Below are 13,984 nucleotides of genomic sequence, written 5' to 3'. Positions count from 1 at the left end.
AAGACCCCCCTGTTGGTGCCTAAACCTAAGACCCCCCTGTTGGTGCCTAAACCTAAGACCCCCCTGTTGGTGCCTAAACCTAAGACCCCCCTGTTAATGCCTAAACCTAAGACCCCCCTGTTAATGCCTAAACCTAAGACCCCCCTGTTGGTGCCTAAACCTAAGACCCCCCTGTTGGTGCCTAAACCTAAGACCCCCCTTTATTATGTGGATAATTATGTTTTACTAATTGTGGATTAAAAAAATATTTTGCAATTTACGTTACGTACTGATCGCTTTATTTTGTGAATAATAATGTTTTACAAACAGTAAGGGATAAAACTTTAAATAATGTTTTAATTATTTAAATAAGATAAATATGTTTAGTATTTTCATAAACGTTATTCGGCACGGGTGCATTTTATAAACGTAAATCACCACAAGTTCAGTTATAAATCATTAAACAGCTCCGGGCGCCGTTTGTAAACTTTATTTAGCTCCTGGCGCCGTTTATAAACTTTATTTAGCTCCGGCGCCCTTTTTTCCTACCCGGCGCCCATTAAACGCTATTTATTATGGGAGTGAATGGCGGCGCCCTTTTTGTCCACTAGCGGCATGCGCCCTTTTTTCCCAGCTCCGTTCAATCAGACTTGTGTTGTGAAACTCAGTAAAAATGTAGATTTAAGTTTACATGTTGCATTTCTCTAATTTAACAGGTTCTTTTGAAGAATCTGGACACAAGTAAAAGCTCTTTGACTGTGCTTTGTGAAATAGGAGAGCAACTTAAACAACTGGTGGATTCATCTGCTGCTGCAACCATCTTATCTGATCACTTATCTCTGAGTCAGCGTTTGTCATTATTAGAACAAGCTCTCCAAAGGCAACAGGCCATCCTCCAGGTATTATACTGCTTTTATTATTTTTCTAATATTAGGAAGTATCATAACAACGTTAGAAAATGTGATAACTCTTCTAATTGTAGTTGGTCCTTTTCAGTCCAATTCTTGGATTAATATTGCTCTCCTTTATAATGTATGACTATAATTTATATTTATCTTGTCTAAAAATATGAGGTTAAAGTTCTGTTTACAGATTTTAAAAGTTGACAAGTGCCAAACAGATTTTGGAGAGGGAGTTTCAGAGCAGTTAGAGAGTCTCATGAGAAATCTTGTACGTGGGAGTGGGAAGAGGAGAGTACAGTGGATGAGAACAGAAGACTAGTAGTAGACTGAAGGAAACAAGCTGGAAATGGTTTTGTGAGTAAGATGTAAAGAACTGAACTATATCCTTTGGACCCGATTAACTAATACTGCATTTATGAAAAGTCCAGAAAAGCACGAACATTTAATGATGGCACAGATTTACTATTCATGTAGTGCAAATGAAAAAAGGGGGGTGTGCTCAGACCAGGTATCACCTGACTTATATACTGGCTGCTTCATATCTATTGACTAATTAAAGGACATCTGAAGTGAGAGGTATGTTGAGGATGACATATTTATTTTCTTTTAGCCAATATCCGTTGCCTGCCAGCCCTGCTGATCTATTTGGCTGCAGTAGTGTCTGAATCACATCAGAAAATAAGCATGCAGCTAATCTTGTCAGTTCTGATAATAATGTCAGAAACACACATGCTTGTTCAGGGTTTATGGCTAAGGGTAGAGGCAGAGGATCAGCAGGATGCCAGGCAACTGGTATTGCTTTAAGGCCCCGTTCACATCACAAACGCGGATGGCCATGCGTGCGGAACGCAACGCATGCAAACGCACGCCATCCGCGTTTGTGTGCGTTGCATGGCTGATCCCATTAATGAAAAGTAAATGGGACAGCCATGCGTTTTTACAAAAAATGCGTGCAGCATGCGTTCCCGGACCACACAGGTCTGGAACGCATGCAGTGTGAACATCAGACTGTGCACTCTATGCACTGTCTGATGTTGTGCGTGTCTGCCTCCTGCACGCGTATCCAAAACGCGGCTGGAAACACGTGCAGTGTGAACGGGGCCTTAAAGAGACACTGAAGCGAAAAAAAATTATGTTATTATGATTTGTATGTGTAGCACAGATAAGAAATAAAACATTTAGATCAGATACATCAGTGTAATTGTTTCCAGTACAGGAAGAGTTAAGAAACTCCAGTTGTTATCTCTATGCAAAAAAGCCATTAATCTCTACGACTTTCAAAGTCGTGGAGAGGGCTTTCTTCTGACTTTTATTATCTCAACTGTAAGTGAACAGTTTTCTTTTTATCTGCCAGAGGAGAGGTCATTAGTTCACAGACTGCTCTGAAAGAATCATTTTGAATGCAGAGTGTTGTGTAATCTGCACATATTAGAGAATGATGCAATGTTGGAAAACACACTATATACCTGAAAATAAAAATATGAGAATATTTTCTTTGCTGCTAATCTTCTAGTAATTATTCATAGTACACAACCAATTCATTATATCATATATTTTTTTTCGCTTCAGTGTCTCTTTAAGGAAATGGATATGGCAGCCTCCATATCACTCTCACTTCAGGTGTCCTTTAAAATGGCATAGCATTTGCAAATTGCATCAGCAGGATTGCTAGAATATGCAACTACCTCACTGCCGTATCCTGCAGAAGTTGGCCCACACAAAATACTTTGCATCTCAACAGGGGAGCCGCATGTAGGACTCCTCGTGCCCACAAGAAATGGGGAGCAGTGCAGGCACTTCCCAAAGCAATCACTACCGGGATGCGCTGCAACTGCCCCTCTGGGGGCAGAGAAATGCAGACATTACTACCCCCAGACGTTATGCCCAACTGCAAGTGTGCAAAATGCATGTCCTGGGATTGAACGCACGAGTAAGAGGGGTGAGGGAGAGAGGGAGGGTGCAGACTGTCCCCAAGTGATGCCACCGCTGGGGAGATCATGTACACCCCCCACACCCCTGGGAAGTAATAACGCATTGTACTGCAATGCGTACTGTAGTTATCCTTAAATCCTGCATATTCTGGTTGTAGTTTTAGATCCTGCATATTCTGGCGAGCAGATGCAATTCACAAATGCTATGCCATGATGGGGTGTCATGATGGGGGCTCTCCCCACAAAGCACCTGTTTCTCAGTGTTGAGGGACAACAAGCCTTTCCCCATGGGGACTGGATGAGGTGTTTAGATAAGGGGATGACCAAACTTCCAACCCACCCAGGTGGATAGGTAAAAGGTGGTCCTTCACAATATATGGTTAAACAGTACGGAGAGAAAAAACAACATGCACATTGTTTTCAAATATATTTGAATGTGATTAATAAGAATTGTTTCCTATTGGTGCATAACTTAGGACCAATGGGAATTTTGGCACATTGGAATTCATAATACAGTATATACAAAAAATATTCACCCTTGGCAGCAAAGTCGAATTAGTCCACACAATGTCAACTAGTCCTGTGTAGATGAAGCCAGTGCAAGGCACCAAGCCTGTTTCACAGTCCAGGAAACAAAACAAAACAGAAAACAAAAGAAGACAGCACTTAAAAGGAAATGCTATGGAACAACTATATTGGAATAAGCTCAATTCACTATGTTTGGCCATTACACCTGATGGAGGGCTGAGGCTTGAACCATACAGTGTAATTTGTGCTTTTTCCAATACAGTTGTTATTGGTTTTTTTTCTGTTTTGTTAACTGAAGGGTAGCATTGGTTAAAGGTTCATCAGGTTTAGGAGCTGATTAGAATTAGAAGATAGTGTAGGGAGCGGTTAGTTGTAGTTGCTAGATTTAAAGTGACCTAGAGACAAGCTGTGCAAACATTTTTTTACTTACCCGGGGCTTCCTCCAGCCCCATAAGTATGGAAGCGTGCCTCGTCGTTCTCCCGCAGTCTTCCCGCAATCCTCCGTTCAGCCGCAATGAACCCCCGGTACTCGGCTCAGTCAGGTTCAGTCTGACTGAGTAACGTTAGCCAGGAAGGTCTGCGCACGCGCAGAAGGCCCCCACTGACGTCGCTGAGACGAATACTGGAGAAGATTGCGGCTTAACGGAGGCACTCAGGAGGACAGTGAGGGACGCATCTGTGTTTATGGGGCTAGAGGAAGCCCCGGGTAAGTAAAAAAAAATGTTTAAACAGCTCGTCTCTGGTATACTTTAAGCATGAGGAAGGGGTTAACATTAATGGGTGAACTTACAATTAAGGCTGTATTCACAGTGGGATGTTGTGGTTTAATGCGACATTAAAGTCGCAACGTGTCTGCGTTAGGAGGTAACGCGACTTTAAAGGGACTCCGAGCAGTGCAAAAACTATGGAAAGATGCATATCATTTTAAATCTCTCTTTCTCCTCTTTCCAATGATATATAAACCGCCTAAAGTCAGCAGCTCCATTCTGCTGAATGCAGCTGCTGACTTTGAGAAAAAGTCACCCTGAGTAATACAATGTAACTATGGAAAGATGGATATCATTTTAAAGCTCTCTTTCTCCTCTTTCTGACGACACCTAAATTGTCGCCCTACACCTTTTAGTCTACTTTCGATCGAAATCACGGCCGCGGCAATTTCAATCGCGAAAATATCGAAAACTAAAAGGCGTAGGGCGGCGGTTTATATATCATTGGAAAGAAATGTCGCACTTTGAACGGCCCATACGATCAGCATTGCAGTGTGGTAAGCTGCGTTACAAGATTTTATAACGTGCCACCATAACCCACTGTGAATGCAACCTAAGTATCTGGAAGGGGTTAACATTAATGCAAACTCAAAATAGTAGAATACTAGTAATCACATGACTGGTACACCATATTGAATGCACTGCCCTCAGAACCAAATGTATCTGAATTGTTCATCCCAGAATCACATGCTACCTGGCAAACATGACAAGACATATTTTTTTATTTCAGGCTGGTGTGTTGGATTATGAGACCTTTGTAAAAAGCCTAGAAGATCTGGAAGCCTGGATTTTAGCTGCAGGAGACGTATTAAATGGGCAGGATCCTAACCGCTCATCAGACCTCTCCATAATTCAAGAGCGAATGGAAGAACTAAAAGTAAGCATCTTTAAAGTAACACACGAAACTGGACTTTGTTTAATTATAAGATGGAATGTTTGTGTGTATGTAATGACACACAAAGATGGTATGACGCTGATACGTGATGAGTTAGCGTAACTAGTACTATTCACAAGTAGTGAGTAAAGCGTAGTCAAGTTCAGGCCGAAGTCGTACACATAGTCAGAAGTATCGAGGTGCAAAATCAGAGTCAGTAAACAGGCAGGGTCATTCACATTAATCAGATGTCAGCCGTATAGATAGGATTTAGCAGTAGAATAGTCAGTGATAGGCCGAGTCAACATGTGTATCAGATGGCAGTAAAACAGAAGGTCAAGACAGGAGCGAGGTCAAGACAGGTAAGAGGTCGGTACACAGATAAATATACAATATGATGTTACTTCAATATAATATTACAATTTGATAATATTACAAAATATAACTACAAAATAGATAATGACTGACTTGAGTACATATATATCATGCTGAAGCACAATATATAAATGTAGCTCTCAAAACTCACTAACTAGGCTAAGAGGCAGCGAACTGATTAGTATCAAGGCCGCTGAGCGACTGAGAGCTCTGGCCTTAAATACAAAATACACAATCCCAGAAACCACTCCCAAATTAGCAGCACCTCCTGCATGGTGATGTCATCAAAATGACATCACCGCTGACGTTGCTCAAACCCGCCTTTTTAAGCTATAAGATCTTTCAGGTCTCGCGCGTGTCAGTTTGGACGCATTGCGCATGCGTGCGCTAGAATTCACCGCCGCAGGGTAGCCGAGGATGCCGCCAGAAGATGTCAGCATGGGAGCTTCGCCAGCAGCACAGATCCCGTCCGAGACGTCGTGGGACCTGCCGCTGGAAGGTAAGATTGTCACAGATGGTAAGAAAATATGTAAATCTGTAACTAGATAGAAAAGTGTAGCCAGGGGTATTTGCAAGAACCACCCATTGCTAATGTTCCTTTTGAATATTCTATTTTCCTGGCTATTGTGCCTGTAATATTCTCTTGGTACTTTCTGAGTTACCCAGAACCAGTATCCAGATGAAATGTTCTGACTTCATCATTGCATAACTTTTTTTTTTCAATTCAGTGAGTTATTTGTCCAAAGCTATTTGCCACTTATTACAAGTAAGTGGAACTCATGTTGTGCTGTGTTTTGCAGAGGCAGATGTTGCAGTTCAGTAGCATGGCCCCAGATTTAGATCGCCTCAATGAATTAGGCTACAGACTACCTCTAAATGACAAGGAAATCAAACGAATGCAGTGTCTGAACAGGAACTGGACAATGGTGTCAACTCAGACAACAGAAAGGTTCAGGTAAGACAAGTATGAATAGCTGTTTTATATATCAATGGCAGCAGCTAGCTTTGTGATAAGGGAATCTCCATGCAGATGTGTTCCTTCCTCAATCTAATAACATTGTGACTTGTACCATGAAAAGACAATAGTTTACAGTAGGTAGAAATTACAGCTAGACCCCGGTTAACAAACAAAATATGGACTGTAAGTTTAGTTCATGACTTGAATCCATTCTTAAATCAGAACACTGTTCCATCTCTGTCCCCTGTACCTCCTCTGTGCTCTCCTGTGCCTCCAGTGTCTCCCTTTGCGTCACCTCTGTTCCCCTGTGCCTTCAGTGTCCCCTTCTGTACCACCTCTGTTCTCCTATTGTGTCACCTTTGTCCCCCGTTCCCTCAACATCCCCCTCTGTGCCACCTCTGCCTCCACTGTGTCCCTATGTGACTCCTTCAGTCCTTCTTTGTGCCTCTTTCTGTCCTAGTGATGTCATAATTTGCAAATTTTTCTTGCACAAACTTTTACATAAAATTTTGTTGGAATTGAATTGATTTCACATAAAACACCTAAATGTGTGCGCAGAACTCGGGACTCACTATATAGCAGTGATGGCTAACCTTGGCACTCCAGCTGTGGTGGAACTACAAGTTGGAGTGCCAAGGTTAGCCATCACTGCTATATAGTATAGTGTAGCACAGCAAAATGTCATTTTACCACCTTTAAAAAATAAAATAATAATAATTTTTAAATCACTTTTTTCAAAAACTACTTGGTCTTTTAGAAAAACATTTTTTGGGCTTGTTCTCATTTTTTGCCCGTTTCTATTGGTGGGTTATTCATAAGTCGGAGACAACCTGTAGTTCAAAATCAGAGCAAGCAAGACAAAATGCAGCAGTAAACTACTCTTCAAAGTATTTGAATTCAAGTACACATGAATCATTAAAGAGGAACTGTTGTGAAAATAACGTAATGAATAAAATTGCTTACTTTTTTACCATATTGATTTATGAATTATGTAGGCAGTGTTTGCCATTGCAAAATCTTTCCTCACCCTGATTTTCTTTATGAAATGTATCACAGGTGGCGACATCTTTTGTCCTGTCAGGTGCAGTTCTGCGTAATATTTATTTCTGAGAATACCGAAGCCAATGAAAATAATGCCTGGTCTCCCAAAATGCTCTGGGAGAAGGATTCCACATAGCCAAACAGTCTAGGCTAAACATCACTGGGAGGGCAGGGTTGCATAACAGTGACAGAAAATGTGGGCGCCAGAGGCACCGCAGAAGTATGGGCACCCATAGGTGCCCATGTTATTATCGGGAATTGAGGGAAATAGTGGGCGTCGGGCCCACCCACTATGCAAAATGCTACAAATAGCGTGCACAAAGTGAGCTGCAAATTTCGGGTGGAATACTTCCACGGTGCCCAATATTTTTTAATCTACAGTGACGAAGGCGTTGTGGTTGTCAGTAGGTTTGCAGCAGGAGGGAGTTGTTAGTGTGGGGCATCATGTGTGTGTGTGTGAGGGGAGGGGGGTTAGGATTAGGCATCAGTGGGGATGAGGTTGGTTAGGGCTAGGTATCGGTGTGAGGGTCAGTTAGGCTTAGACATCAGTTGCGGGTTCAGATGGGGTTAGACATCAGTAGAGGGAGGGCTTGTGTAAGAATAGGGTTAGGCTTATGGATAGTAGAAGATCGGTAAAATACTTATTGTTACAGAAAGTGGTTAACATCAGTTATTTATTCCAAAAGGGTGTGCTAACAAGCCCACTTTTTTGCTTTTTATCTCTCATAAATGCAAGTGTGCCAATATTTTTGGCTGTGACTATCTATAGATAGATAGGACACAGTTTTCCATACTTTTCTTTTCCAATAGATATATTGAGCAGAATTTTAAAATTGTACAACAGTGTGAACAATAAAACATCACAAGAATTTGTAAGACATCCATCAAGCCAATAAATAAAAGAATAAGCTTAACCAAAGAGGCAAACATTGTTTTTATGTTTTTAAAACAATCTATTAAGACTTAGTAGATTTCGAAGAAGTAAGTCTAGGTTACCACCACAAAAGTGAGATGGGTATAATGTAAATTACAAAAAATGTTGAGTACCAACTAAAATATCTATTCTATGGAAACAGCGCTCAACAACCCACATATTAATACACAAGATTCCACATTTAAAAAGTCCACAACGCCCTCAATAGGTGTGATCCACAGGTATCCAGTTAATAGTCCAAGCAATAATTCTTCATATACAGTTCATAGCAGTAATGATATATTCTCACCGGAACAATAGGCCAACCACTAACAATTAGCAATCACGTTTTTGGACCATGCCAGCACACGAACTCCTCCACTGATATAGGACTCCTCAGATGTGTGTATACATGTCATATGAAAGAGAGACACAGCAATAGTGTGATACCGTTTACAGAGCATACACTATCCAGCACCACCAGTGCTCCCACTCCACTTACGGGTCACCCTAAAGTGCCTCCACCAGCTATGCACTCAAGCCTCTCACCAGATAATATGGCCGACCCTTCACAGACCAGCAGCTCTAGCTTGTTGTGATGACTTTCTCTTGTGTCAGCAAAGAAATGATCTAGGGCTCAAACAGGTGTACCATAGCGTAGTTGGCCTATTGTTCCGGTGAGAATATATCATTACTGCTATGAACTGTATATGAAGAATTATTGCTTGGACTATTAACTGGATACCTGTGGATCACACCTATTGAGGGCATTGTGGACTTTTTAAATGTGGAATCTTGTGTATTAATATGTGGGTTGTTGAGCGCTGTTTCCATAGAATAGAAATTTTGTACGTAGTGTGACACACACAATTGAAAAATAGCGATCCGACCAGACAGAGATTTATTAAGATTTATCAATATTTAGAATATCTATTGAGGAGCGCACTGATCAAATATAGAATTACCAACTAAAATAGCCTACTCTGAGGATGGCAAAAAAGGCTAAAAAGACTTCTTGGGATGAGACTAGAAGAGGGGAGGTCAGGAGAAAGAGCTTATAGAGAGATGAGGAAGGTAGAAAGAGAAAGGAAACAGGTAAGCAATGAAAGAAGAGAAGAGCCAGTTATACAGTGGTGGAGGGAATTACAGATTGTGTCCTATAAAACAAGTTATGACATAATACATTTGTACTCGTTAGAATCCTTAAATTCGTACCAGCAAACCCAGATTGTGGAGATTTTGTCAACTTGGTCATGGGTCATTTCTTCCAGATCCTTAACTTTTTCAACTCTCAAGAACCACTGCTTCAGTGTGGGAATATTTTTGGACTTCCATAGGGCAGGTATGGTTGCTCGAGCTGCTGAGATCAGATGGGGAACTATGGACTTTTTATATTGGGTTAGAGAAGAGGCCGAATAGTTTTCCATACTTTTCATGTTTAACTGTCGTAAAGAGACACTGAAGCGAAAAAAAAAGATGATATAATGATTTGTATGTGTAGTACAGCTAAGAAATGAAACATTAGGAGCAGAGACATAAGTCTAATATTGTTTCCAGTACAGGAAGAGTTAAGAGAAACTCCAGTTGCTATCTATGCAAATCAGCCATTGAGCTCCAAGACTTTTAAAGTTGCAGAGAGCTCCTCTTCTGAAGCCTGTTATCTCATCTGTCAGTCACTCTATTTTCTTTTTGTCTGCCAGAGGACAAGTCAAAAGTTCGCTGGGCTGCTCTGTAAAATCATTTAGCATGCTGAGTAGTGTATAAACAGCAAATATTAGAGAATGATGCAATGTTATAAAAAAAACACTAGCTGAAAATAAAAATATGAGAATATTTTCTTTGCTTCCTAATGTTCTAGTATTTATCTGTACTACACAACCAATTCCTTATATCATATATTTTTTTCGCTTCAGTGTCTCTTCAAAATGCATTTTTTGCTAAAAGTACTTCTTTTCTTGATGAAATGCAGAGTCAGTCCTGAAATATTTATCTAGTATTTCCTCCCTGCAGTAAGTTACAGTCCTTCTTGCTGCAACATCAGACTTTCCTGGAGAAATGTGAGACTTGGATGGAGTTTCTGATTGAGACAGAGCACAAGCTAGCGGTGGAGATCCCTGGAAATTATCAGAGTCTTCTGGAGCAGCAGAGAGCTCATGAGGTATGTTATGAGACAGATTAATCTTGCATTACAAAGGCTGATATTATTATTATTATTTATTGTATTTATAAAGCGCCAACATATTACGCAGCTCTGAACATTAGTTTAGGTTACAGACAATATTAAGGGGTGACATACAGCAAAATGACAATGCATGAATACAGCCCCGCTTCTATGGGCGTGCGGGTATAATAGTAATAACTCACCTTTCTTCAGCCGGATAGCCGATCTCCCGCAGCTTCAATGTCTTTGTCTCTGTCTTTTGTCATCTGTCTCAGTAACAGCGCCCCCTGTGATGACGTACCGCATGTCATCACAGGGGGCGCTGTTACTGAGACATGCCGGGACAGGAAAGACATTGAAGCTGCGGGAGATCGGCTATTCGGCTGAAGATGAAGAAAGGTGAGTTATTATTATGCCCCCTCCCAACTGCTGCAGCACCTACCTATCTAAGCTATACTGCAGTCACCTCCCTAACCTATACTGCAGTCACCTACCTACCTAATCTATACTGCAGCACCTACCTACCTAATCTATACTGCAGCACCTACCTAATCTATACTGCAGCACCTACCTACCTACTCTATACTGCAGCACCTACCTAATCCATACTGCAGCACCTACCTACCTACTCTACACTGCAGCACCTACCCAATCTATACTGCAGCACCTACCTACCTACCTAATCCATACTGCAGCACCTACCTACTTACTCTACACTGCAGCACCTACCCAATCTATACTGCAGCACCTACCTACCTACCTAATCTATACTGCAGCACCTACCTACCTAATCTATACTGCAGCACCTACCTACTCTATACTGCAGCACCTACCTACCTACTCTATACTGCAGCACCTACCCAATCTATACTGCAGCACCTACCTACCTACCTAATCTATACTGCAGCACCTACCTACCTAATCTATACTGCAGAACCTACCTAATCTATACTGCAGCACCTACCTAATCTATACTGCAGCACCTACCTAATCTATACTGCAGCACCTACCTACCTACCTAATCTATACTGCAGCACCTACCTACCTAATCTATACTGCAGAACCTACCTAATCTATACTGCAGCACCTACCTAATCTATACTGCAGCACCTACCTAATCTATACTGCAGCACCTACCTACCTACCTACTCTATACTGCAGCACCTGCCTAATCTATACTGCAGCACCTACCTACCTAATCTATACTGCAGCACCTACCTACCTAATCTATACTGCAGCACCTACCTAATCTATACTGCAGCACCTACCTACCTACCTAATCTATACTGCAGCATTTACCTACCTACCTAATCTACACTGCAGGCACCTACCTAATCTATACTGCAGCACCTACCTACCTAATCTATACTGCAACACCTACCTAACCTATACTGCAGTCACCTACCTATCTATCCTATACTGCAGTCACCTACCTATCTAACCTATACTAGTACCTACTTATTGAAGCTATACTGCAGTCACCTACCTAAGCTATACTGCAGTCACCTACCTATCTATCCTATACTGGCACCTACTTATGTAAGCTATACTGCAGTCACCTACCTAAGCTATACTGCAGGTACCTACCTACCTAACCTATACTGCAAGCACTTACCTATCTAACATATACTGCAGCACCTACCTACCTGTCTAACCTATACTGTCACCTACCTATCTAAGCTATACTGCAGTCACCTACCTATCTAACCTATACTGCAGGCACCTACCTTTCTAACCTATATTGCAGGCACCTACCTACCTAACCTATACTGCAGCACCTACCTACCAAACCTATACTGCAGGCACCTACCTACCAAACCTATACTGCAGGAACCTACCTATCTAATTCACACTGGTGTCACCTACATAGCTAACCTAAACTGTGGGCACCTATACCTGGCTCCACGGCGGGGGGGGGGGGGGGCGATTTTTACACCCTCGCCCTGGGTGAAATTTAGCCTAGAAACTGCCCTGCATGAATACAAGAAAGACCACAATATGAGTACAAGGTGATGCTTAGTCACTGGAGAGGAGCATGGAGATTAGGCAAGTTAGGTTCACTCAGATGCATAGCATGGGTTCACAGTAATGGAGGTGCATGATCAAGTAGGACACAAAAGGAGGAGGACCCTGCCCAAAGGCTTACAATCTAGAGGGAGAGGTAAGGACACGAGTTCAGCTGTGGGTTTAGAGCACTTGTGAAGGGTGGTAGGCCAGAGTGAAAAGGTGAGTTTTGAGGGCTTTCTTGAAGATGTTGAAGGAGGGGGCTGCCCTAATGGGTGGAGGTAGGGAGTTCCATAGTGTTGGAGAAGCTCTTCAGAAGTCCTGGAGGCGTGCATGGTACTGGGTGATGCGGGGGGCGGTTAGGCGAAGTTCATTGGAAGAGCGGAGTGAACGGCTAGGTGTGTACCTCTGCGTAAGATATCGGAAATGTAGGTTGGACAGATTTTGTGGACAGATTTGTAGGTCAGACACAGTATCTTGAATCTGATTCTGGACTGGATAGGAAGCCAGTGGAGGGATTCTAGGAGGGGATCTGCCGTGGTGGAGCGATGGGAGCAGTGGATAATTCTGTCTGACGCACTCATGATGGACTGCAGTGGGGCTGTTCAGGTCTTAGGGAGACCAGACAGCAGGGCATTGCAGTAGTCAAGGCGGGAAATTATGAGGGCATGGATGAGGAGTTTGGTGGTGGCAGAGGTCAGGAAAGGGCGAATCTTACAAATGTTACGAAGGTGGAAGTTGCAGGACTTTGTGAGGTTTTGGATGTGGGAAGTGAAGGAGAGTGCGGAGTCCAGGGTGACACCCAGACAGCGGGCTTGAGAGGTAGGGCGAATGGTAGTGTGGTTAACAGTGACATGCACATCTGGGAGGTTCATGGATTGCCGAGGTGGGGAGATCACAAATTCCGTTTTGTCTAGATTTAGTTTCAGGAACCTAGCGGACATCCAGGAGGAGATGGCAGGAGGAGACCTTGTCCATGGTAGTGGTGGATATGTCAGGGGTGTGGAGGTAGATCTGAGTATCATCTGCATACAGATGATAGTTAAAACCCATGGAGGAGATAACCTTGCCAATGGAGGATGTGTATAGGGTGAACAGTAGGGGGCCAAGGACCGAACCTTGGGGGACACCCACTGAGAGGTGGTTGGGGGTGGACGAGGACTCATTGAAGGCAGTTGTGAAGGAGAGGTTGGAGAGGTAGGATGAAAGCCAGGACAGGGTGAGATTGTGAATGCCCAGGGACTGGAGGAGTAGGGGATGATCTACTGTGTCAAAAGCTGCTGAAAGGTCAAGGAGGAGGAGAATGGAGTATTTACCTTCAGCTTTAGCTAAGGCAAGGTCATTGACCACTTTGGTGAGAGCAGTTTTGGTTGAGTGGGCAGGCCGAAATCCAGATTGCAGTGGGTCTAGCAGTGAGTTGGCATTGAGGTACTGGGCCAGGCATTTGTGAACCATACGCTCAAGGAGTTTTGAGGCAAAGGGGAGGAGGGAGATAGGACGGTAGTTGGAGGGTAGCAAGGGGTCGAGGGAGGGTTTCCCAAATATATGCAG

General features: G+C 42.7%; 1 protein-coding gene across 16 annotated transcripts in view; it reads left to right on the top strand.

Moving 5' to 3' along the window:
• Positions 1-13,984, top strand: part of SYNE1 (spectrin repeat containing nuclear envelope protein 1) — a 707,535-nt gene that overhangs the window by 590,740 nt on the left and 102,811 nt on the right. For all 16 annotated transcript variants that reach the window (XM_068232018.1, XM_068232025.1, XM_068232014.1 and 13 more), the window contains 4 exons: positions 696-878; positions 4,838-4,984; positions 6,157-6,311; positions 10,279-10,426. In XM_068232018.1, coding sequence (XP_068088119.1) covers positions 696-878; positions 4,838-4,984; positions 6,157-6,311; positions 10,279-10,426 — 633 coding nt within the window. The remainder of the gene's footprint in view (positions 1-695; positions 879-4,837; positions 4,985-6,156; positions 6,312-10,278; positions 10,427-13,984) is intronic.

Source organism: Hyperolius riggenbachi, chromosome 4 (assembly GCF_040937935.1).
Source record: "Hyperolius riggenbachi isolate aHypRig1 chromosome 4, aHypRig1.pri, whole genome shotgun sequence".
Lineage (NCBI taxonomy): Eukaryota > Metazoa > Chordata > Amphibia > Anura > Hyperoliidae > Hyperolius > Hyperolius riggenbachi.
The sequence above is the reverse complement of the archived record's forward strand: the minus strand, read 5'-3'. Positions and strand labels throughout refer to the sequence as shown.